Source organism: Sceloporus undulatus, chromosome 1 (assembly GCF_019175285.1).
Source record: "Sceloporus undulatus isolate JIND9_A2432 ecotype Alabama chromosome 1, SceUnd_v1.1, whole genome shotgun sequence".
Taxonomy (NCBI): Eukaryota; Metazoa; Chordata; class Lepidosauria; order Squamata; family Phrynosomatidae; genus Sceloporus; species Sceloporus undulatus.
This window is the reverse complement of record NC_056522.1, coordinates 298,725,951-298,748,205: the sequence shown is the minus strand read 5'-3', so window position 1 is coordinate 298,748,205 and position 22,255 is coordinate 298,725,951. Positions and strand designations below refer to the sequence as shown.

General features: G+C 41.5%; 1 protein-coding gene across 6 annotated transcripts in view; it reads left to right on the top strand.

The window, feature by feature from the left end:
- Nucleotides 1-3,982: 3,982 nt before the first annotated feature.
- Nucleotides 3,983-22,255, top strand: part of TRAF6 (TNF receptor associated factor 6) — a 30,783-nt gene continuing 12,510 nt past the window's right edge. Inside the window, exons 1-4 of one of the 6 annotated variants that reach the window (XM_042465171.1) lie at nt 3,983-4,135; nt 13,615-13,734; nt 19,050-19,207; nt 19,713-20,045. In XM_042465171.1, coding sequence (XP_042321105.1) covers nt 19,741-20,045 — 305 coding nt within the window. In that variant the 5' untranslated portion in view covers nt 3,983-4,135; nt 13,615-13,734; nt 19,050-19,207; nt 19,713-19,740. Of the gene's footprint in view, nt 4,136-5,301; nt 5,324-7,745; nt 7,804-13,614; nt 13,735-19,033; nt 19,208-19,712; nt 20,046-22,255 lie in introns of those variants that run through there. The other 5 variants (XM_042465198.1, XM_042465218.1, XM_042465190.1 and 2 more) reach the window with 5 other exon arrangements.

The following is a 22,255-nucleotide window of genomic DNA, read 5'->3' as shown; positions in this document are numbered from 1 at the left end:
TGGTGTGTGCTGCTGCGCACGACCGCACTCAAGCCCCATTATAATGGGGGCACTAGTCTGGACCCCCCCCTTCCTAAAATCCTAGCTACGTCCCTGCCTCAAGACCAAATTGGTGGTGTTTTGGCAAGCACCTTTATAGGGCAAAATGTATCCCAGGGCACTTTTAGGATTAAGGTGAAGTTTCCAGGAGTGAATTCAACTGGAAATCTGTAAAGGGCTGGACAATCACCATGAATCTCCCTTGATCAAGGAGTAACAATCCCAGAGGGAGAGAATCTTGGATTCCTGTTCATGTGTAAGTCCAAGGTTTATCACCCACCATCACTCCTACCAGTGAAGAGACAATGCAGATTTCAATCTTCATTGATCTGTCCTGGCTTCCCCTATGCTGAGCCAGCAGGATCTCCAAATATGATCATTATATGCCATGGCTACTTTTCCTGCACTGTGGTGCCCTCTCGGCTACACACCTATAACATTCTTTAATATTAAGTTGATATCAAAGGGGGTGAAAGAGTACTCCTCGCCAAGAAAGCTTCCAGCAAGAAAATACTCACTAAAAGCCTGCTTGAGCAGCTTGCACAGGAAAGAGCCTTCTCAGTGGTGGCTTCTACCTTCCAATGGGGATAAGCTGCCCTCTCTTCTCCTTTTGCCAGCAGTCAAAGGTACTGTATTCTTGTTCAAGCAGGCTTTTCATGAGTATTTTCTTGCTGGAAGCTTTCTTATAGCAAGGGCGGATTTTGTTATGTTTTTCAATTATTTTACATTGATTAACTTATGGTTTTAACATGCTGGTCTTAACTGTTCTTTATTGTCACTGCTATGCTTTTATCTAACTTTGTTTTAGGGTCTGAGAGCCACCTTGGGTTCCTCACCAAAATAAAGGTGGCAGGCATGCATTCATATGTGTGTGTGTGTGTGTGTGTGTATACAATGGGCCCTTGTTTGACGTGGGGTATCCATTCCAGATCCCCCGCGTAAAGCAAATAACATGTAAGCTTGAGCCCCATTATAACCAATGGGGCTTACGCCACGCAGCCACACATGTACCGCATGGCCGCGCACGCAATTCGCAAGTCCCATTGGATATAATGGGGCTTGTGCTTCCCACACAACATGGCACGCACACAAGGCGTGCATGCATTTCCCAGGAGGCTTCACTGTATGCATATGGCGCGGGCTCACTATATATATATATATATATATATATATATATATATATATATAATTCATCAAATGCAAATTTATTTACTGCATACACACACACATACTTATATGTAATAAATAAATAAACCCTGCATGTCATAAATTTGTCATGAATTTTGACTGACCCTTACACCCATTTTGGAAACCTATTACTGTACACCTATTGCCCTTTACACCTATTTTGATCCCACACCAGGTGAAAGGCAGCATACACACACACAGAGACAGAGAGAGAGTATATATACACACACACACACACACACACACACACACCCCTACAGCGGGTCCTTGTTATCCGCTGGGGTTTGTTTCCAGGACCACCCCCCCCCCATGGACAACAAAATCTGTGGATGCTCAGGTCCCCTTAAATAGAATGGCATAACAAAATGGCGTCCCTTATATAAAATGGCAATCAATCAATCTTTATTAATGCTTAAGCCAAAGGCCATTCGCATGATAAAATATAAAACCAGTAACAGCAATTCAGAATTATAAAATATTCCATCAAATAACATCCAGATTTAATACATAATATACTTCCAATCAATTAAATAAGACAACGTTTTAAAAAAAAAACACTTCAAGGTTTGGGTAAAATCATCCACCTAATAATCATTAAAAACATTTAAAAAACAAAAAACAAAAACAGCTTCAAAGTTTAGATAAGGTCATCCCCCTGACAATCAACTGTAATGTCTGCTATTACCCTTGCCCGAATTTTGATTGCTGCTGAAGCAAACAGTGAAACCTTATAAGTTACCTTAGAATCGATATCAGACAAGAGATAATAAATCTTTTCGGAAATGGTATTAGACTGTAAATTGGACAGAATAGATCCCATAAATTTAGTTCTTGGACCAGTATATAGTGAGCAAGAAAACAAATAATGAGGCAAATCCTCGATTTCTGGGGCTCCACAAATACATAAACGGGAATCCTTAGGTATATGTGAATATCTACCGTCAATCATAGCTGAGGGCATTGTTTGGAAGCGAAGAGCTGTAAAAGCCTGTCTAAGCTTTAGAAATGTAAGATTCCCTAGATAAACAGCCATCTGATGGTCCAATTTATATAATCTAAACCATTTGGAAAATTTCGAATTATTAATAGCCAGTCTATCCAGATACACATCATGGTTAAAAATGTATTCACGAAGCTTCTCTCTTGAATTCCAACTGGAAGAATTTTCAATTAGAGCAGGATATGATTCAAGCAGCCTCTGATGTCTTGAGCTCCAGACTTTGCAGCTTGATAAATATTGAAAACACAACTTAGGAAAAACCTTAACCGTAGAATCTTTAACAGATCTCCAATAATTAAATAAAGTAAAATGAATGCGAGCTCTAATGGAAGGGAGGCCAACCTCAGCCCGGACCAAGGCTGCAGGCGTGCCGGGTGGAAGTAGGAGCAATATAAAATGGCAAAATCAAGGTTTGCTATTTGGGATTTATATATTTTCAAGCTATGGATGCTTGAATCTGTGGATAAAAAATCCATGGATAAGGAGGGCCAGCTGTGTGTGTGTGTGTATATACACAGTTATTATATGCAATAAATAAACACTATGTCATGAATTTCAATTGCTCCTTATACCAGTTTGAAAACCTATAACACCTGTTGTCCTTTACACCTAATCTGTTTCCACGTTGGGAGAAAGGTGGCATATATATACTCTGTGTGTACATATGTCTGTCTGTCTGTCTGTCTGTCTATCTATGTATTTCTGACTTATGCTGACTCTAAGGCCAACTTATCATGGGGCTTTCTTGGCAAGTTTCTTCTTCAGAGACGGTTTGCCATTGCCTTCCCCTGTGTATAATATATGCAACATATATGTTATATGCAATAAATAAACCCCGTGTGTCATAAATTGCAACTGCTCCTTGCACCAATTTGGCAGGGTGACCAGAGGCCCTCCTTTTCCAGGACAGGTCCTCCACTTCAGCCTTCTGTCCAGGAGGAATTCCAAAATGTCCTCCATAGTGAGCATGAAATGTACACTTAAAGGCGTGTGTTGAGCTTTTCTGTGGTCAAGTCCTCCGTGTTTTTTCTGGACCGTCCTCCATTTTGCTGCGCCTTGTCCTCCTCCTTGGCCGTGAAGACATCTGGAGACCCTGCAATTTGGACACCTGTTGACCCTAGAGAAAGAGAAGAGAAGAGCATACTCCCTGCAGCTACAGACACTAAAATGCCTCAGGCAGAAACAGTCACACACACCATAAAAAACAAAGGTCCCAAACACACTGCAGAAATAACCCAGTCTGAGACCGTTTTAACTGCCCAGGCTCAATGCTAGGGAATCCTGGGAAATGTAGTTTTGTGAGCCACTTAGCCTTCTCTGTCAGAGAGCTCTAGATCCACAAGAAACTACAATTCCCAGCATTCCCTACCACTGAGCCAGGGCAGTTCAGGCCGCCTCAAACTGGGTTATTATTCCTGCGGTGTGTTCAGTCTCTCTTACAAGGGCTGCTATTCCACTTTTACTGCTCTGACTGCCTCCTGTTGCATTCTGGGGCTCGTAGTTCATCGAAAGCCAAGAGTTTCTTGGCTGAGGAGTCTGAACTCCCCTCCTTAAAAACTACAAATCCCAGAATGCAACAGGAAGCAGCCAGAGCAGTGGAATAATAGTGCTGTAATAATGTAGTGGGACCAAAGCAATAGAGGAGGCGGCTAGAGCGTCCGCGGGGAGGCAGGGCGGACAGCGCCCCCTGGAGGCTCGGAGGAGCCACAACCGCGAGGGGAACGGAGGAAGGCAGGCCCGGCGGGGCGCTTGCGGCAATATCGGCTCCGGCGGCAGGGGGCGCTGTGTGGCTGTGTCCCCTTCCGCCATTTTAAGCGCCTTCTTCCGCCGAAGTGACGGAAGCTGGTTTCCTTCTGTTACTTCCGCAGCCGCCCGTGCGGTTCTCTGGGGCGCCTTCCGATGGCTGAGGTAAGCGCGCCTCCTTCCTCCCTTCGGCTCTTCCTGGGGGCCAAATGGCGCCCTTCCCTTCAAGGCCCCTCCCTTGCTGCTGCTGCTGCTGCTGCGTGCCTTCGAGTCCTTTCCTACTCAATGGAGCTATCAAGGGGTTTGTCTGGGGGCAGATGCCTTCAGCGCCTCTCTTCTTTGGCCCTGGCAGTCCTGAGGCTGAGAGAGCGTGACTTCCCAGAGCCGCCCAGGGGCTGAGTCCTAGTTTCCAGACTCTGTCTTCTTCATCGCACTCTTTTGCTACATGTTGCGCAGCCCCAGTTCTGGGGAGAGAGCGGGGTACAAGTCAACAGAATAGGGAGGAGGAGGAGGAGGAGGAGGCTGGGAGAGCCAGTGGCGCAGTGCTTTGAGCGTTGGCTACGACTCTGGAGGTTGGAATTCAGATCCCCAGCCAGCCATTGAAAGCCACTGGGGCAAGTCGCTCTCTCTCAGCCTCAGGATGGAGAAGGCAAACGCTCCTCCGAAGAAACACGCCGAGAAAGCCTCAGGATGGGCCTCAGGGCACACAGCAGCAGCAGCACCTCCAGCAGCCAGCGCTCAGGCCGCTGTGCCCTCTGAGGCTTTTTACAGGCTGCATCCGTACTGCAGAAATAATCCAGTTTGAGACAGCTTTGACTGCCATGGCTCAATGCTGGGGAATGGGATTTGTAGCTTTGGGAGACTTCTCGGTCAAAGAACTCTGGAGCCACAACAGACTCCAAATCCCAGGATCCCACAGCAGGCAGCCATTGAGCGAAATCGGCGTCAACCTGGACGGATTATGCAACGAAGCCTGACTTCTCTCCAGAAGCCAAAATGCGGCTGTTGTGCTTTCAGCTCGAGGATAGCTTTTTCCAAAGCCTGGTGAGGAACCAAAGGCTCCCCACATCTGCTTCTATGGGGAAGCCATGCCTCTGACCCACTTCCAGGGTTTGGCTTTTCAGGAGGCCCACCAAAGCCAGTGCCACCTCACTTGCTACGGAAATGGTCACCCAGCAGGATTTGGCTCCACTTGGCAACCTCCCTTCAAGTTGCCATGGTGAAAACTGGAGAGGGCTCCTCTGCCTTTAAAGGCTGTGTAGAAGAGGGCATTTCATCCAGTGCGTTGCTTGCTCCCTGGTTGTGTGACAAGCGGCACCTGCTGAAATTCACTCTGAAATGCAACCATTGAAGGTAGGTGCAGGTGTTAACCTGGCGCAGTGCTGGACTATGACTTTGGAGACCAGGGTTCAATTCCCAGCTTGGCCCTGAAACCCACTGGGCTATAGTTTACCCAAAAAGAGAGTGCACTGTCCAAGGCCTATTTTTCCCCTGAGGCTGCATCTACACCAGAGAAATGAGGCAGTTCTAACTGCCATGGCTCAGTGCTATCTAATTCTGGGATTTGCTGCTTTGTAGGTACTTAGCCTTCCCTGTCGGAGCGCTCTGGTGCCACGACAAACTACAAATCTCCGTAGCATTGAGCCATTGCAGTTAAAGCCACGTGAAACTGTATTATTTCTACAATGCAGAGGAGGCCCAGAGAGGGGATTTTCCATCTCTGTGTTTATCGAAAGATAATTTTATTGATAAACCCAGCTTTGGGAGTTTGAATGTTTTGCCACTGGAATAGTTGATTTTGGAAGGAGTGTTTTTGATGACAAATAGAACATTTCTGAGGCAGATGAATTAAAAAAGAAAGCCAAACAGAATGAGGAGGCAGTGCTTTCTTCCTGTGCCTTCACTGCTATTAACCTTTCTTATTTTACTTTAGGATCACATGCTGAGACTTGTTGTTTCTCAGATTATTCCCTTCCCACACTTACCCTGTTTTTATCTTGTCTTTTATCACTTGTGCTAACATCTTTGGTTTGGAGTGGAAGGCATGTTTCCTCCAGCAAAGCAAAAGAGAGGGACAGCCAGAGAAGTACAGAGATATTCTCAGTTGTGTGGGGGAAACACAGAAGCCTTTGCTGTTCGTCTGTGGTGGTCTCAGCTGGAGAGCCCCTCATTTTAAAAACAGAGCTGAAAGAAGGTTTTAATACTAGACCTAGGAGTCCATCCACTTAAATCTTCAGTGATTTGATTACTGAATAGTGCAGGAAACAAGTCTCTTTTACTAAAACCTTTTTTCCTGACCTTGGTCAAAAAACACACTGCAGAAATAATCCAGTTTGAGACCGCTTTAACTGCCCTGGCTCAATGCTAGAGAATTCTTGCAACTGTAGTTTTGTGAGACGTTTAGTCTTCTCTGTCAGAGAGCTTTGGGGCCACAATGAACTGCAATTCCCAGGATTCTTTAGCACTGAGCCAGGGCAGTTACATCAGTCTCAAAAGGGATTATTTCTGCAGTGTGTTTTGGACCCTTGTCTCTGGCTCTTGAATGCACATCCATACACTTTTTTTTAAAGTTCATAGTGAAGGTCTGCTTTATAATTCCCACTTATTTCTTCACTTTTTCCAGGAAGCCCACTGATCTGCTTTTACCTTAGTCAGCCGTATTCAGTGAGGATCTGAGTTCTCCCAAGCTGGCAGTATATTGTGGGAGGGAGGTTGTTTTCTATTTAATTGGACTAGTTGTTTAATTTTTTCTGTTTTTATGATGAACACTGGGGGGGGGAGATAAGTAAGATAGAACATTGTATTGATTTTACCCTATGTGATATCAAAATGATTAAAATTTCTCATTCTCATTAGTCCAGTCTATCATTGATTACTGATAACATGAGAACATAAGAACAACCATGATACCATATAATTAAACATTATTTTCACATAGTGGCTGATTGAATTGCCAAAGCCCACCAGCAGTGAAACAACTGCATCCTCTTCCAGATTCTAGAACAAATCATTAAACAGAGGGTCTGTGAACATTTAGAAGGGAATGACAAAACGTTAATATGGGTTTCAGAGAAACAAGTCATGCCAGACAAACCTAATCTCTTTCTTGGATAAAATTACCAGCTTGGTAGATGAAGGAAATGCTGTGGATATAGTATATCTTGATTACAGTCAGGCCTTTGACAAGGTCCCCCAAGACATTCTTGCAGACAAGCTTGTAAAATGTGGGCTAGACAAAGGAACTGTTAAATGGATCTGTAATTGGTTGACCGGCCGAACCCAAAGGGTGCTCAGCAATGGCTCCTTTTCATCCTGGAGAGAAGTGACCAGTGGGGTCCCACAGGCCTCTGTCCTGGGCCCAGTCCTATTCAACATCTCTATCCATGACTTGGATGACAGAATTGGGGGCATACTTATCAAATTTGCAGATGACACCAAACTAGGAGGAGTAGCTGAGACCCCAGAGTTGAGGATCAAAATTTACAATGACATTAATAGATTAGAAAGCTGGGCCAAAATCAACAAAATGAATTTCAACAAAATTAACAAAATGTAAGGTACTGCACTTAGGGTGGAAAAATGAAATACATAGATATTGGATGGAGGACACCTGGCTTAACAAGACTACATGTGAAAAGGCTCCAGGAGCTCAAGGGAAGTAATAGTGTTGCTGTATTCTGCTTTGGTCAGGCTTCACCTGGAATACTCTGTCCAGTTCTGGGCACCACGGTTCAAAAAGGATGTTGACAAGCTGGAGCGTGTCCAAAGGAGGGTGACCAAAATGGTGAAGGGTCTTGAAACCATGCCTTATCAGAAGAGACGTAGGCAGCTGGGTATGTTTAGCATGAAAAAGTGAAGGTTAAGAGGTGATACGATATCCCTGTTTAAATATTTGAAAGAATGTCATATTGAGGCTGGAGCAAGCTTGTTTTCTGCTGCTACAGAGAATAGGACCCAAAACAATGGATGTAAGCTACAGGAAAAGAGATTCCACCTAAACATTTGGATGAACTTCCTGTGAGAGCTGTTTGACACTGAACACACTTCTTTAAAGTGTGGTGGAGTCTTTCTTTGGAGGGCTTTAAGAAGGCTGGATGACCATCTGTTGCGGGTGCTTCAGTTGTGTGTTCCTGCATGGCAGGGGCTTGAACTAGATGGCCCTTGTGGTCTCTTCCACCATGATTCTTTCTCATGTTTTTTTTTTATATTCATTTAAATTGGAGCTGTCTCAGACTCTAAGTTACATTAAATTACTTAACTCCCTTTTAAAGCTGTTCAAATTGGCAGCCATCACTACATCTTGTTGCAATGTTTTGCAGTTAAATTATGTTCTGTATGAACGCCTGCTTTGTATGTGTTCTTTAGCTTTAGGGATTATTCCAGGTTCCAATGTTATTGTGTTTGAGAGGGGGGGGGACTTCCCTAGCTACTGTATATACTCATGAATAAGTCTAAAAATTTTAGTTAGAAAAAAAACCCTGACCTCAAAAATCTGAGTTGACTTATCCACGGGTCAATGTAACTTCTGTACTTTAACTCGTTATTTTAAAAGGAAACATCCCCTGGTGAAAGTCAAGAATGTAATCTATTCTGAAAGCACTGCCTCTCTTTTACTCTCTCATCCAGCCTTTAGTGTTAACACAGTTATGCTTGCACTAATTTTCTAAGTTCTTTGGAACTGTTTTCCTTTGCTTCATCCTTTAGATCAGGGGTAGGCAACCTGCGGCCCGTGGGCCAGATGCTGCCCGGCAAGGCCTTGGGACCGGCCCCAGCCTGGTCCTGCCGCCGATTGCCGCCGGGGCCTCAGAAACATGCATTTACTGTATATTAACATTTATTTAAAAATCAGAAAATTTTTTCGCGTGTCCTCCATTTTTTAAAAAAAAGTGTCTTCCATTTGAAAATTTTGTCCTACATTTGTCCTGGTTTATTTATATATTTAATTTTTTTTTAAAAAAAAAATATTTAATTATTTATTTTTGGCTTCGGCCCCCCACTTGTCTGAGGGACAGCAACCCACCCCCCGGCTCAAAAAGGTTGCCTACCCCTGCTTTAGATCCTTTGTTACATGCCTCTAAGTTTTACCCTTGACTTATCCATGAGGCCAAATTATAGTTGAGTATATATATGGTACTTCTTCCACACATGAATGTTAATTATGCAGCTGTATCATGTTTTTCCTTACTTTTTTAAGTTAAAAGGCAATACAAAGAACAAAAGGTTTGCAGAGAATATATATTGTAAAAAAAATAAAATAAAATAATGCTTATTTCTATATGACTAGGACAAATTTGTAAAAGCAGCAGTGTATCAGCAATTGCCTTATATGCCACTGCTGCTAAAAACTAACTCAAGAGTCTTAACAGTGGGCCCATACAGACAGGCCAAAATAAAGCTGCTTTGAGTCACTTTGGAAGTATGCTGTTTAAATGATGCCTTTGTCCTAAGAGTCCAAAAGCCGTGTCAAAGCTATGCATAGTCCTTAGGACTGGAGCATGGCTTTGGTGCAGCTTTCGGACTCTTAGGATGCATGCATCATTTAAACAGTATACTTCCAAAGTGACCCAAAGCAGCTTAATTTTGGCCTGTCTGTATGGGACCAATGTCTCTAAAAATTGTCAGGAAGGGAGACTTATTTATACTTATTTGTGGAGCAACCATCTAGATTCCTATCTGTGCCTTTGCTGTTTTAATTTCATGCACTGAAATCGTAGAAAGGAGATTTCTGTCAGTCTCAAAGACTGAGTACAAGTGGTCTTGACTATGCAGGATCACAGCCACTTAAGGGGTTTAAGTTAAACATTTTAAAAAGAAAAACTGGGATGAACTTGTGGAATGTACTTTTGAAGCTGACTACCTGGGAGGGGGGTAGCATAACATTAGCAAAAGCTGTCATTTATGAACATCAAAGAGCAAAGCTGTCATTTATGAACATCAAAGATAGCATCATCTGGTGTTTGTTACAGTAGTTTAGATCTGAGATATTAGTGATGATTGCTCAGCCTTGACCAGGTTCAAGAAGTTAGTGTGTTTGCAAAAATAATGCTGGTGATTGCAGCTCACTGACTGATTGTTAAGTGCCATCAGATCAACTTTGACTTATGGTGACCCTATGACAAAGAGACCACTGAAATATCTTATTATTAACAGCCCTGCTCAGGTCTTTCAGGCTCAGGAGTGAGGCAATCCTAGACAATAAAGAAAGCTGACAGGAAGTGAATAAACTGCAGTCGGCCCTCAGTATCCACTTCATCCATGGATCCAAGCTTCCACAGCTGGGAAATATTCCCCCCAAAATGTAAATTCTAAAAAAAGACCACACCATTGTTTTTCCATTTTATATAATGGACACAGTTTTACTATGTCACTGTATTTAATGGGACATGAATATCCACCAATTCCCACCAAACACTGATACCTTTATTGGCCAACTGAAATTCACAATATTCTTGTCGCAAGCTTTCAAAGCTCCACTGACTTCTTCATCACCAAGATGTTACATATCAAACAGGAAAAAATTATGTATAGATGTTAGTAAGATGCCTGTATTTTGTTGTTTCTGTCCTTAGTTAAGATGGTATGGGGAGGGTATCTTTAGCAGGCTAGCCCCTCCTTCTCTGGCCATGCAGCAGTTGAGCAAAGTCCAGGAAGTTTAAAGTCAATTTGCATATCAATACAAGCTCCTCTTTTGCAATCCACTATGTCTCCATTCCTGTGAGGCCACAGGCCTCTTTGTAGGCAGAAGATTCCTCAAGAAGTCTTCATGTTTTTATATCAATAACATTTTGTTAGGTGTAGAGGTAAAACATGCCAATAAAATGACTAAACGGAGGCTGTCGTCTTTTCAACTCACTGATATCTTTTACTAAAGCTGAGTGAGCAACTGAAAACTCCTCACATCTACTTTTGTAGGGAAACAAATGTGTAGGGAGTATGCAATAACAGAAGGATGAAAGACATTTGGGTCTAAAACACACTGCAGAAATAATCCAGTTTGAGACTGCTTTAACTGCCCTGGGCTCAGTGCTAGGGAATCCTGGGAATTGTAGTTTATTGTGGCCCCAAAGCTCTCTGACAGAAGGCTAAATGTCTCACATAACTGCAGTTCCTAGTATGCTTTAACTGCCAGGGTAATTAAAGCAGTCTCAAACTGGATTATTTCTGCAATGTGTTTTAGACCTTACCTTTCTGCTAGCAATAACAGTTTAGCACAGAAAAAGTACCCTGTTCAGTTTAGGAGGGAATGCAAGTGTATTTTCTTTCACCATGAAATGAAGTGTGTATATTTGCTGAGAAACTTCTGCATTAGTGCGTGGGAAAATAATTCTTGTTTGCGTGTGCATAAAATTATGAATGAGTTAGTGAAACTGAAGGTACAGTGGGCCTTCCAAATTAAGTAGTATTTACTTCTGCCCCCTGCAGATGTCCCCATATTATTCAGTGGTGGTGATGTGAACATGCAGGACTGAAGCATGCACATTCATGTCACTGCTATTTAAAAATATGGGGCAGAATTTATTATACCAGGATATAAACATCTAGATGTGGAAGTATCAAATAGCTAGTATGCATAGTATACTTTTTAGTTTTAACTTGTATAGGTATAATTACTGAAATTTAATGTTTTTAAAGGATGGTTTCATTCCCATTCTGTAAAAAGACTCAAAATGTTGCTTATTCAAAGTCAAAGCCAGTTTTAATTTTTTTTTAAGAAAGATCAATACTACCAATGTTATTCTAATTCACAAGCAAAGAATGTTCATTTGTAGCTTGTAAATTAGTATAGCATTGGGAACAGTGAGTGTAACTAGAAAATCATGTGGTTCCTTTTTACTAAGTTAGGCCTCATTGCCTTACTATTTCCATAACCTCCTATCCTTTCTTGCAGTAATTTTAAGGCAACTTGACAGAGAAAATTATTTGTCTAATACTGACTTAATATTTAAAGCTGAAATGAAAATGAATGAGCTACACATAATCGCAGAAATGTCTGAAATATAAGATGTGCATACTGAAAGTTGCAATCTTTTTAAAACTGAAACTTATCCAAGCCTGTTTTGTGTTTCCCCTAATGGGAATGGGGTTTTCCCTAGTCAGTAATTGCCACAAACTGAAATTGAATTTAGTTAAAGTGACTTTCTAATACCATGCACATAAACAGCCCCATGTCGCCGCCTGAGGGCAGCACCAAGCAGTAATGCTGCTGACCAGCACCTTCATATGTTACAGAAACAATGAAGAATGGCAGCCATGAAAGAACTAGATACAATTCTAAAATGTAAAGATATACAACTGAGCACTAAAGTTAGAATTGTCCAAGCCATTATATTCCACATAACCATGTATGGATGCGAGATTGGGCAGTGAAGAAAGCCAAGAGAAAGAAAATAAACTCATTTGAGATGTGGTACTGGAAAAGACTGCTGAGGATACAACGGGCAGCCGAAAAGACAAACAAATGGATCATTGAATAGATTAAACATGAACTCACTTAGTTTCCAAGATGAGCCAGAATCTGATGACTTTAGGGTATTTAGGCCAGTGACTAAAATATCTGTAGAAAAATAACAGTCCAGCATCTTTCTGTATTAGTTGAGTACTGATCCTACCACCATTGCCAGTAAATTACAAGCAATTAATGTATTTTTTCCCTGTTCCAAACAACAGTCCACCCATTATAACCCCTGCTCCTATTCCTGAAATCTAATTGTTTCTTCTTTTGGTCCCTAGCCTTGCCTCCCTCCCCCCCAACCTCTTTTCCCCCTCCAGCATTGTTAACATTTTCACTTAGTATTTTCTGCTGGGTTTTTTAAGAGAGAGAGAGAGAGAGAGAGATTTTAAGGGAGGAATTCATGTATGGGAAAACCCTGAAGCTGATTTGAAGAAAGGTTCTGAGTGAAGGAAAGGACAGACAAGTATCACACAGTAGTGGGCTCTTGGTACACATTTGTGGATGTTCAAGTCCCATTAAATACAGTGGCATAGTAAAATGGTATCCCTTATTTAATATGGTAAAATCAAGGTCTGTTACAGACTGCCAAAATAAAGCTGCTTCAGGTCTCTTTGGAGGTATACTATTTAAATGATGCATGCATCCTAAGAATCTGGAAGCTGCACCAAAAGCTGCACTCCGGTGCTTAGGAATGGAGCGTGGCTTTGGTGTGACCTCCAGACTCTTAAGACCCATGCATCATTTAAATAGCATACCTCCAAAGAGACCCGAAGCAGCTTTATTTTGGCAGTCTGTAACAGGCCCAAGTTTTCTTTTTTGGGGGCGGATGTATTTATATATTTTTTTAATATTTCCAAGCCATAGATGGTTGAATATATAAATATGGAGAGCTGACTGTACTGTGAGTGAAGGTCTGCTTACAAAATGCTGACTTTTTCTTGTTGGACTGTATAATTTGTAGATGAGCAAAATGTCATCAGCAGATGCAGTGTTGCGTCATATTCTTTAGATTATCGAATATATACAATTATCTATTATCTGTTATTACTTGATAGACATTTCATGTGATGTCAACTGAGTCTTCAACTGTCCTTCGAATGAATAGTGCTCAACAACAAAAAGGGAGGTTAGAAGGGGAGAGAAACGTCTGGTGAAAAAGGGGAAATTGTACTTACCATAAATGTTTTCTTAGGTTTTAGCAGGAACAAGGAACTCATGACTATCCAGATGGTGAAGTGTTATTTCCATCATCCATTACAATACTGAGTGAAAACTATCTATGAAAAGCCATAATAATTCTTTCATCAGTTAAGTAAGTATGCTTAGAACTAGTTCTAATGATGCTTCAATTGCTGCAGTTTTAATATTTAGTAGCAAAAGCTGAATATTCTCTGGAAATATTTTACTAGTATTGTACCTTAGATTCTGAATATATTTGTCATAATTTTTCTGGGATAAAAGCAATGTGTTCAAAGTGAAAAAAAGGTCCTGTTTGTCTTGGATCTTGCTTGGACAAATAGTTTTTTAATGAGATCAATTCTTACAAGCTAATCGGGGCTTTCCTAAAAGAGTAAATAATGTGTATAGCAGTGGTATTATTTGTTTTTCTACAAATACTGATAGGAATTAATCAAGACAAAATCATCTCCATTTAAGATAAAACTAGGTAGCCTTTGTCAGGGAATTCCCAGAAAGAAAAGCAGTTATGTACAGCACTAGCAGATGAAGCTAAAGTGGCATTACTACAAAATGACTGTTAACAGTTTGATTTTTCTATTTGAGAATGATTTTTTCCCCAACATCTCAGTGGTAGCACGTAAACTCTGGAACGATTTACCAGACGAGATCCGCCAAATAACATCTTTAGGTGCCTTAAAGAAGGCAATAAAAATGGATCTTTTCTGGCGAGCCTTCCCAAATTGACTTCCAATTTTTCCACTTACTTAATTTTTCCCATTGGATTGAATGATCTTGATTCATTTTATTGGCCATCGATTGGGAATTGTTTTATAGGGTGGGAGGGAGTTTGGGAACTTGAAATGTAATATGTCTTTTAACTATTGTTTCCATGTTTTGCTTTTTGTTTTTGTTTTGTTGTTGTTGTTGTTTTACTTGATTTTATTGTCTTTGATATCTTGTTACCCGCCTCAATCCAATACAGGGAGAGGCAAGATATAAATAAATAAATAAATGTTATATTATTATTAATTTCTGTTGTTGATATTTGATGCTTAGGCTTAGAACTGACAATACTGTTATATCAAGGAGCTGTTTTGGGGAAAAAAATGTATATGTAAGACAGTTCTAGGGCATTTTGTTATTGTTCCTAATGTTTTGCTAGTAATATTACTTTGTGTTCAGAAATTCGTGATATTTAGCTATTTTTGCTCAAAACAATCTGATACTCTCAAGATGTAGAAGGCACGGGAGTGGGAGTATGATGAGTTAGACTGGCTTCTACATTCTAATATTTACTAAGTACAGTACAATGGCTAGTAATATGCATAGCTGAGATCATGCCTCTGAGAAGGTGTGTGTGGAGAATACATTTATATCTGACTTGGGGCTTATAGCACAGGCTGAAAGAAATGACCCCACTTGCTTGTGCAGACAACGCACAGGGCTGAAACAGCAGGAAAATGGTCCCAAGCTGCACCCCAGGGCATAACACCAGAGCAAAAGTAATCCTAGATGGTTCCAATTCAAGATGGAAAGAGATAACTATCACATTTGTATATGGACTGCATGTCAGTGCAGAGACGGAGGAAGGGGCCAGACAGCCACCAGCAACATTGCTAGCCATATTTTCTTTTGTTTGCCCATTGTACACCATTGCCCCTTCGTATACCCTGTGAAGCAAAATAATGAAAAACACATCATATTACTAACAATGAAATAAATTTAAACATTAACAGACTGGCTGGTTCAACGGGGTCTCTGGGGGGAAGGGGGTATGTAAGGGGGGCATCATAACTGGACAGGTGCTGGTTGCTCCAAGATGGCTTGGGGGCTGCCTTGGATCTGCCTGAGCTGGCTCTCCATAACAACAGTGCTCTGCTCCAATCAGAGAACTGTTGGAGGCAAGCAAGATAAGGAGAGGGCCTCTATGATCATGTTGTGCCAGTGTGTCACTGGGTGTAACAAAGCACCATACAGCTAGTTGATTGATTGTGTGATTGAGCAGATAGTCGTGCAGGGCATCCAGTGAGCTGCAGGCTAGATGGGACAGGGAAGTGATTGGCTGGTTTTACTGGCGCATCTATGTATTTGTGCACATGAGTTTGTGGCAGAACAGTAAATAATGGTGCAGCTGGTGGCTGCAGTTACTTTTTTGGCAGGTCTGCCCCACAGCAGGAGGGGGCGGTGTAGACTGCATGTCGGTTGTTGACCCATTGTGGGATTCGGTAGTGTGGTCAGTGCATTCTCCCCGCAAATCGGGAAACCACAGGGGTGAACCAGCTTTTCCCCTCTGTTTGCATTTCGGCTTGGATGCCAGAGTTGATACTTACCCAGTGGATGTAACTTGTGCCCTTGCTTCTTCAGTTTTGATTGATACTTTTCAGTTTGTGCAACCTGAAGATGTGGATAGAATCCTTGAAAAAGCAAGAGCCACTCCCATGCCCTTACCATTCCTGGCTTATAAAAGGCCCAGAATGGGGGAGTGTGTGAGGGAAATGATTAATTCCTGTTTTTAACAAGGCAGTGTCCCATGATGCTTGAACAAGGCTGTTGTAAGACATCTACTGAAAAAATATTCCCTGGATCCTACTGTACTGGATAATTACAGGTCATTCTCCAACATCCCATTCTTGGGCTGCATCTGCACTGCAGAAAAAAACGCAGTTTGACATCACTTTAACTGGCATGACACTGGGGTTTGTAGGGTTTTTTTAAATTGTTTTTATTAATTAAAACGATTACAATATCACATTAAAAGGACATCTTGACAATTCAGTACATATATAACAGATATTACACCTTGTACACAACATGTAAGACAAACATTACAAAACAAGACATTAAACATTACCTACATTCTAAACTAATCTAACAAATTCCTCTTAAACCTCTATTTGTATTTGCTAACTTTCAGAAACCTAGTATAATGTAGGTACTATCTGTATATCAGCACTTCCGTGTATCCTGTCTTTATGTTGTTGTAGTATATGATTTTTTTCCAACTTCCATTTAATACATACTTAACTAATAACTCAAACTTTTCCTTTGTGTAGTTTTGTGAGATATTTAAGCTTCTCTGTCACAGAGATCTGGTGCCACAACAAACTTCAAATCCCAGGAGCGCATAGCATTGAGCCTTGACAAAGCAGTATCAAACTGCATTATTTCTGCAGTGCAGATGCAGCCTTGGGTAAGGTACTGGAGCATGTGGTGATTTCTCAGATCCAGGGGTTTTTGGATGTGCAATATCTAGATTGGTGGTTCCCAACATTTGGTCCTCCATTTGTTTTGGACTACAGATCCCAGAAGCTTGCGCCAACTTGGCCAACAGTTGGGAATTACAGTAGCTTAAATCCAAAACATCTGGAGGACTAAAGGTTGGGAACCACTGATCTAGATCCATTTCTGGTTGCAGGTCTTGTTATGGAAAAGAGACAACTTTAGTCACAATGGTGTATGACCTATGCAAGGAACTGGACAGAGGGACTGTATCCCTCATGGTTCTGATAGACCTCTCAGTGGCTTTCAATAACATCAACTATGATATCCTTCTGGGTCACCTCACTGGCATGAAGGTACACAATTGCCCCTCTGTATCCACTGTTTCAGTATCCATGGACTCAACCATTCACAATGTAAGAATACAGTGCACCCTTTTTTTACGCGGGGATCCGTTCTGGACCCCCCACCCCGCGTAAAAAGAAACGTGTATGCTTGAGCCCCATTGAAAACAATGGGGCTCATGCATGGCGCAGTAGCGCCACGTGTGCGGGCCCCATTAGTCTTAATGGGACGCTGCACCCCACAGGCTCCCTCGCGGCTTTCAGCTTGTGCTGAAAATCGCGTATGGTATGTCCGTGTATGACGTGAGTGCACTGTACTCATTTTTTAAAAAATCCAAAAGCAAGCCTTAATTTTGGCATTTTATGTAAAAGGCACCATTTTACTATACCATTGTGTGTAATGAGACTTGAGCATTCAAAGATTTTGGAATCCACAGGAGGTCATAAAATCATAGAATCATAGAGTTGGAAGAGACCGCAAGGGCCATCCAGTCCAACCCCCTGCCATGCAGGATATCCAAATCAAAGCATCCCTGACAGATGGCCATCTAACCTCTGCTTAAAGACCTCCAAGGAAGGTCTTTAGCTCCAGGTCCTGGAGCTAAACCCCGGCAGATATCAAAGGTCTACCCCTACTGTATTGTTCTACAGTGACTCTTTCCTGGAGTGGCAGTCTGAGAGAGTGGTGGTGCGGGGATTCCTGTTCAACTCCTTGGCATGTGAAGTCCCACAGGATTCTGTTTTGCCCCCATACTATTAAACATTTGTATAAAATCACTGGGAGAGATTGACCAGAGTTTGAGTATTAGGTGTTAGTAGTGTGCTGATAGAGACCAACTCTTTTACAGTCGGATCTGGATATCCACGGGATTCATTCTGGACAAACACACAAAATCCAGCTGTCTCTAATGGTGGTGCAATGTGCACATGCATGTGCCATTTGGTGGCAACTGGGCTTGCAGTCCACAGATGGTTAAATGCACTGATGGTTAAATGTGCAGATGGCAAGCCCATGGATGAGGAGGCCCCACTGCACTTCTTTCCACCTAATCTGAAGGAAGTTGTTTCTGGGCTAAACTGACGCCTGGCAGTTGAAATAGACTAGGTGAGGGCAACCAAATTGAAGCTTAATTCAGACAAGACAGAGATGCTCCTGAGCAGTCAAAAGCTAGATCTGCAGATAGGAATTCAACCCGTGTTAGATGGAATTACATTCCCCTTGAAAATGCAATTTCACAGTTCAGGGGGTACTCTTGGATTCAGTCCTGCACCTGGAGGCCCAGGTTTCAGCAGTGACTAGGAGTGCTTTTGTACAATTAAAATTAGTACACCAACAGCACCTGTTGCTGGAGAAGTGAAGTCTGGCCACAGTCACACATCCCTTGGTTACCTCTCATTTGGATTATGGTAATGTGCTTTGTGTGGAGCTGCCTTTGAAAAGTACTTAGAAACTTCAGTTGACCCAAAGAGCTGCAGCCAGATTGTTAACTGGGGTGGGTGGTCTACAGGGAGCACACAACTCCCTTGTTGCAGTAGCTCCGCTGGCTGCTGGCCATTTTGAGATCCTGTTGGCTAACTTAGCAGGGGTTGTTACACTGTTGAAAGCAGAGGGAGGTACCAGACAGAAAAAGGCGCCAGTGTGGTGACTGGGGTGGACAATTGAGAAACATTGTCATCTAGGGTGGGACCCAAAGGCTAGTGAATAGAGTAAACCTTGTTCCTCCAGAGCATGGCTTATGGGGAGGGAGTCAACAGAAGTAACGCACTCTGGGAAGTGTGGCCTAGTCAGCTGGCTGTTGTCCAGGCCACATTTCCATGTTTTGCAGTAACAGGCTGCATGGATCCAGCAAGTTTTCCTTCCCATCCCAGTTTCTGCTTCCCACAGGTCCCTTGAACAGCCTGGAGAAAAAAATAATCACATGCTTAATACATGCCAGCAGGATTCTGGCTATACAGTTCTGGAGATGATATAGTTGTATACCATCTACATTTTTTTCTCCCTGTCGCATCTCTGAAGAGGAAATGCAGCCAGCTTTAATGCAGGTGAAAGCAATTTGCTAGTCTTTGTTTATTCAATGTTGCAAAAGCAAAGGTTTAAACATAGATTATTTTACATAATCTTAAAATTCCTTGAATATTCTTCCTTCGTTTCTTTCTCTTCTGCAGTATTAATATAATCAGGGAGTCCCTCTGAAATCCATCGGGTTCAGTGTATTTGACAGTTAGCTTCTAAAAATGGTGGTAGTTGTCCCTCAGTGACTGGATAACCCCTTTTGTGATAGTAATGTTTCCTGTTTGTAGCTGAGAGAGTAAAGTTTAAATATTAGGAATGAGATGATTTTACCATTTGTAACTGTGAAAGAAGCAGTACTGCAGTATTATGGAGTAGGACAAATATAAAGGCGGGACAGAAAATGTAAAACCTAGGTTTCAGAAAAGCAAACAAAAATAGCTTTTTACAACATGCTGATGTGATGGAATGTAAAAATGTAGCCCTTGGATTTATTTTTTAATTTCTCTTTATGTCTCCCCCCCATTTGTCCCACAGGCTATCCTCTGGCACCTTACAAATTACTATGAGTTTGCTACATAGCAACACTAGCTTTGAATCGAATAGTCAAGAGAGTGGCTGCTGTGCAGCCATGGCCAGTGCTTGCAGCGCTGTAGCCAAAGAAGAAAGCCTCAATGCCAGTGATAGCAATGGCACTGGTGGAACACTTTCGGATTCTTTCACAGAGGAAACACAAGGCTATGATGTGGAGTTTGATCCACCACTGGAGAGTAAATATGAATGTCCTATCTGTTTAATGGCACTGCGGGAAGCAGTGCAAACGCGATGTGGACATCGTTTCTGCAAGGCATGCATTGTAAAATCTATAAGGTAACATGGGTTGTGTTATTTGTAGAATTATTCATTTATTTGTTGTGTTATTTGTAGAAGGGAAAACTAATCGAGGAGAACCCAGTTCCAATAGTAGCAACTGTTATAAACTAAAACTTAAGAACAGATAATAGTGTTCACTATTATATTAATGAAAGAGCCTCAAAGATCCAAAACATAATGCAGAAATAATCCAGTTTGAGACTGCTTTAACTGCATTTGCTTAATGATAGGGTGTTCTGGGAACTGTAGTTTTCTGAGACATTTTACTTTCTCTATCAGTTCTGATGCCACAGAGAGATTTTGTGTTCCTTCTGTGAGAAAGGCAGTATACAAATAAAGTAAAGAAATAAATAAACTACAGTTCCCAGGATTCCCTCGCACTGAGTCAGGGCAGCTCAAACTGGATTATTTCTGCAGTGTGTTTTGGACCAAAGATGCTGGGTTCATGATTATGTATAAAGGCATACTTCGGTTTAAAAGCCTCAGATTAAGAAGCTGCTTTTTACAAAGTCTTTATGTCCAGCTCTGCCTCCTTTGTTTAGATAGGTTTATAAAAAACATCAGTGATATTTGGAGGATGGCAAAGGAAGGCCGAAGAAACACAGACTTTGGGTGTAACATTATAGCAGCATGTCTGCAATAAATGTAGATCTGTGAAAGAATGGAATATTGTGTTCTAGATGATCCTACTGTAGCTGTGTGTGCCTATGAGCAACAGGCAAAGTAAACAGCAGGTGACTCCAAAACCCTTTTCTGCAGATGCATGAACAGCAAAAGAGGGGGGGGGGAACCAGATTAGCCTGCTTTTTATTATTATTATTTATTTATTTTATGTTTTCCCGCCTCTCCTGGTGGATCAAAGCGGGATTACAGTCAGATTATAAAATTCACCAACAGTACTTCTAATACAGTAACAATGTTAAAATCACAATATAAAAGTCATGCATTATCTAAAACAAGTTAATACAATACAATGTAACATCTCAGGTTAACATCCCAAAATATACTCCTATTAGAGAGAGAGAGAGAGAGAGAGAGTATTGCTTCACCAACTACCCCCAATATGTCAACAAAGCATAAATCTATAAATTTGGTCACCAAAATAGAAATAATAAGGAAAGTGGGCATTGGTGAAAGAAAGACAGAAAGTAAGAAAGATTGTTGCCACTCAGTCCTATGAATAAAAAATAAGGACAACACTTAGCAGAGGGAGAGGGGAAACATACCACTACATGTGTAAAACATAGGAGAACAAATCTCCATGCACCTTGCAGATTCCTGCATATCATCCCTTCACATGCAAGCTAATGATCATAATGACTGCCCTTCCCACCCCCTTAGGGCTGTACATGGTTACTCCCACCAACCCAGTTTCTTAGTTCAAGTTGAACTAATTCATTTCAAACCTGATTTAGACCCCAATCAAATGGAGAAAAGGAATGGTTCCCAATAGGCAAAGGAGTCAGTCAAGGCTGCATATTATCACCATACTTGTTCAATTTGTATGCAGAAAATATTCCTTGGAAAACAGGGCTACATTCAGAAGAAGGAGTGAAGATAGGAGGAAGGAACATCAACCATCTCATATATGCAGATGATACAATATTAATTAGTGGAAATTATCAGTGACTTGGAACAATTGCTAAGGAAGGTCAAGGAAGAAAGTACAGAGGCAGGCCTGTTGCTTGACATAAAGAAAATAAAAATAATGACCATGGAGGACCTACGTAAATTCGAATTAGAAAATGAGGGAATTGAAATAGTCAAAGATTTCTTGTACTTGGGATCAAAGATCATCCAGAATAGAAACTGCAGTAAAGAGATAAGAAGAGTAGGAATGGGAAGAGCATCCATGAAAGAGCTAGAGAAGATTCTAATGAGTAAAGATAAACAACAGAGTGCTGAAATTAGAATAATCAAAGTCTTGGTATTCCCAATCACTATGAATGGATGTGAGTGCTGAACAGGGAAAAAATAAAAGAAAAAGAAAATCAACTCATTTGAGATGTGGTGCCAAAGAAGAAGAGGAAGTACAGGAATACCTGGTTAATCTAAAAGAATTTAAGTCTCTGGGATTAGATGAACTACTTCCAAGAGTATGAAAAGAACTGGCAGACGTAATCTCAGAGCTGCTGGCAATAATGTTTGAGAACTCCTGGAGAACAGGAGAAGTCCCAGCAGACTAGAGGAAGGCAAATGGCGTCCCC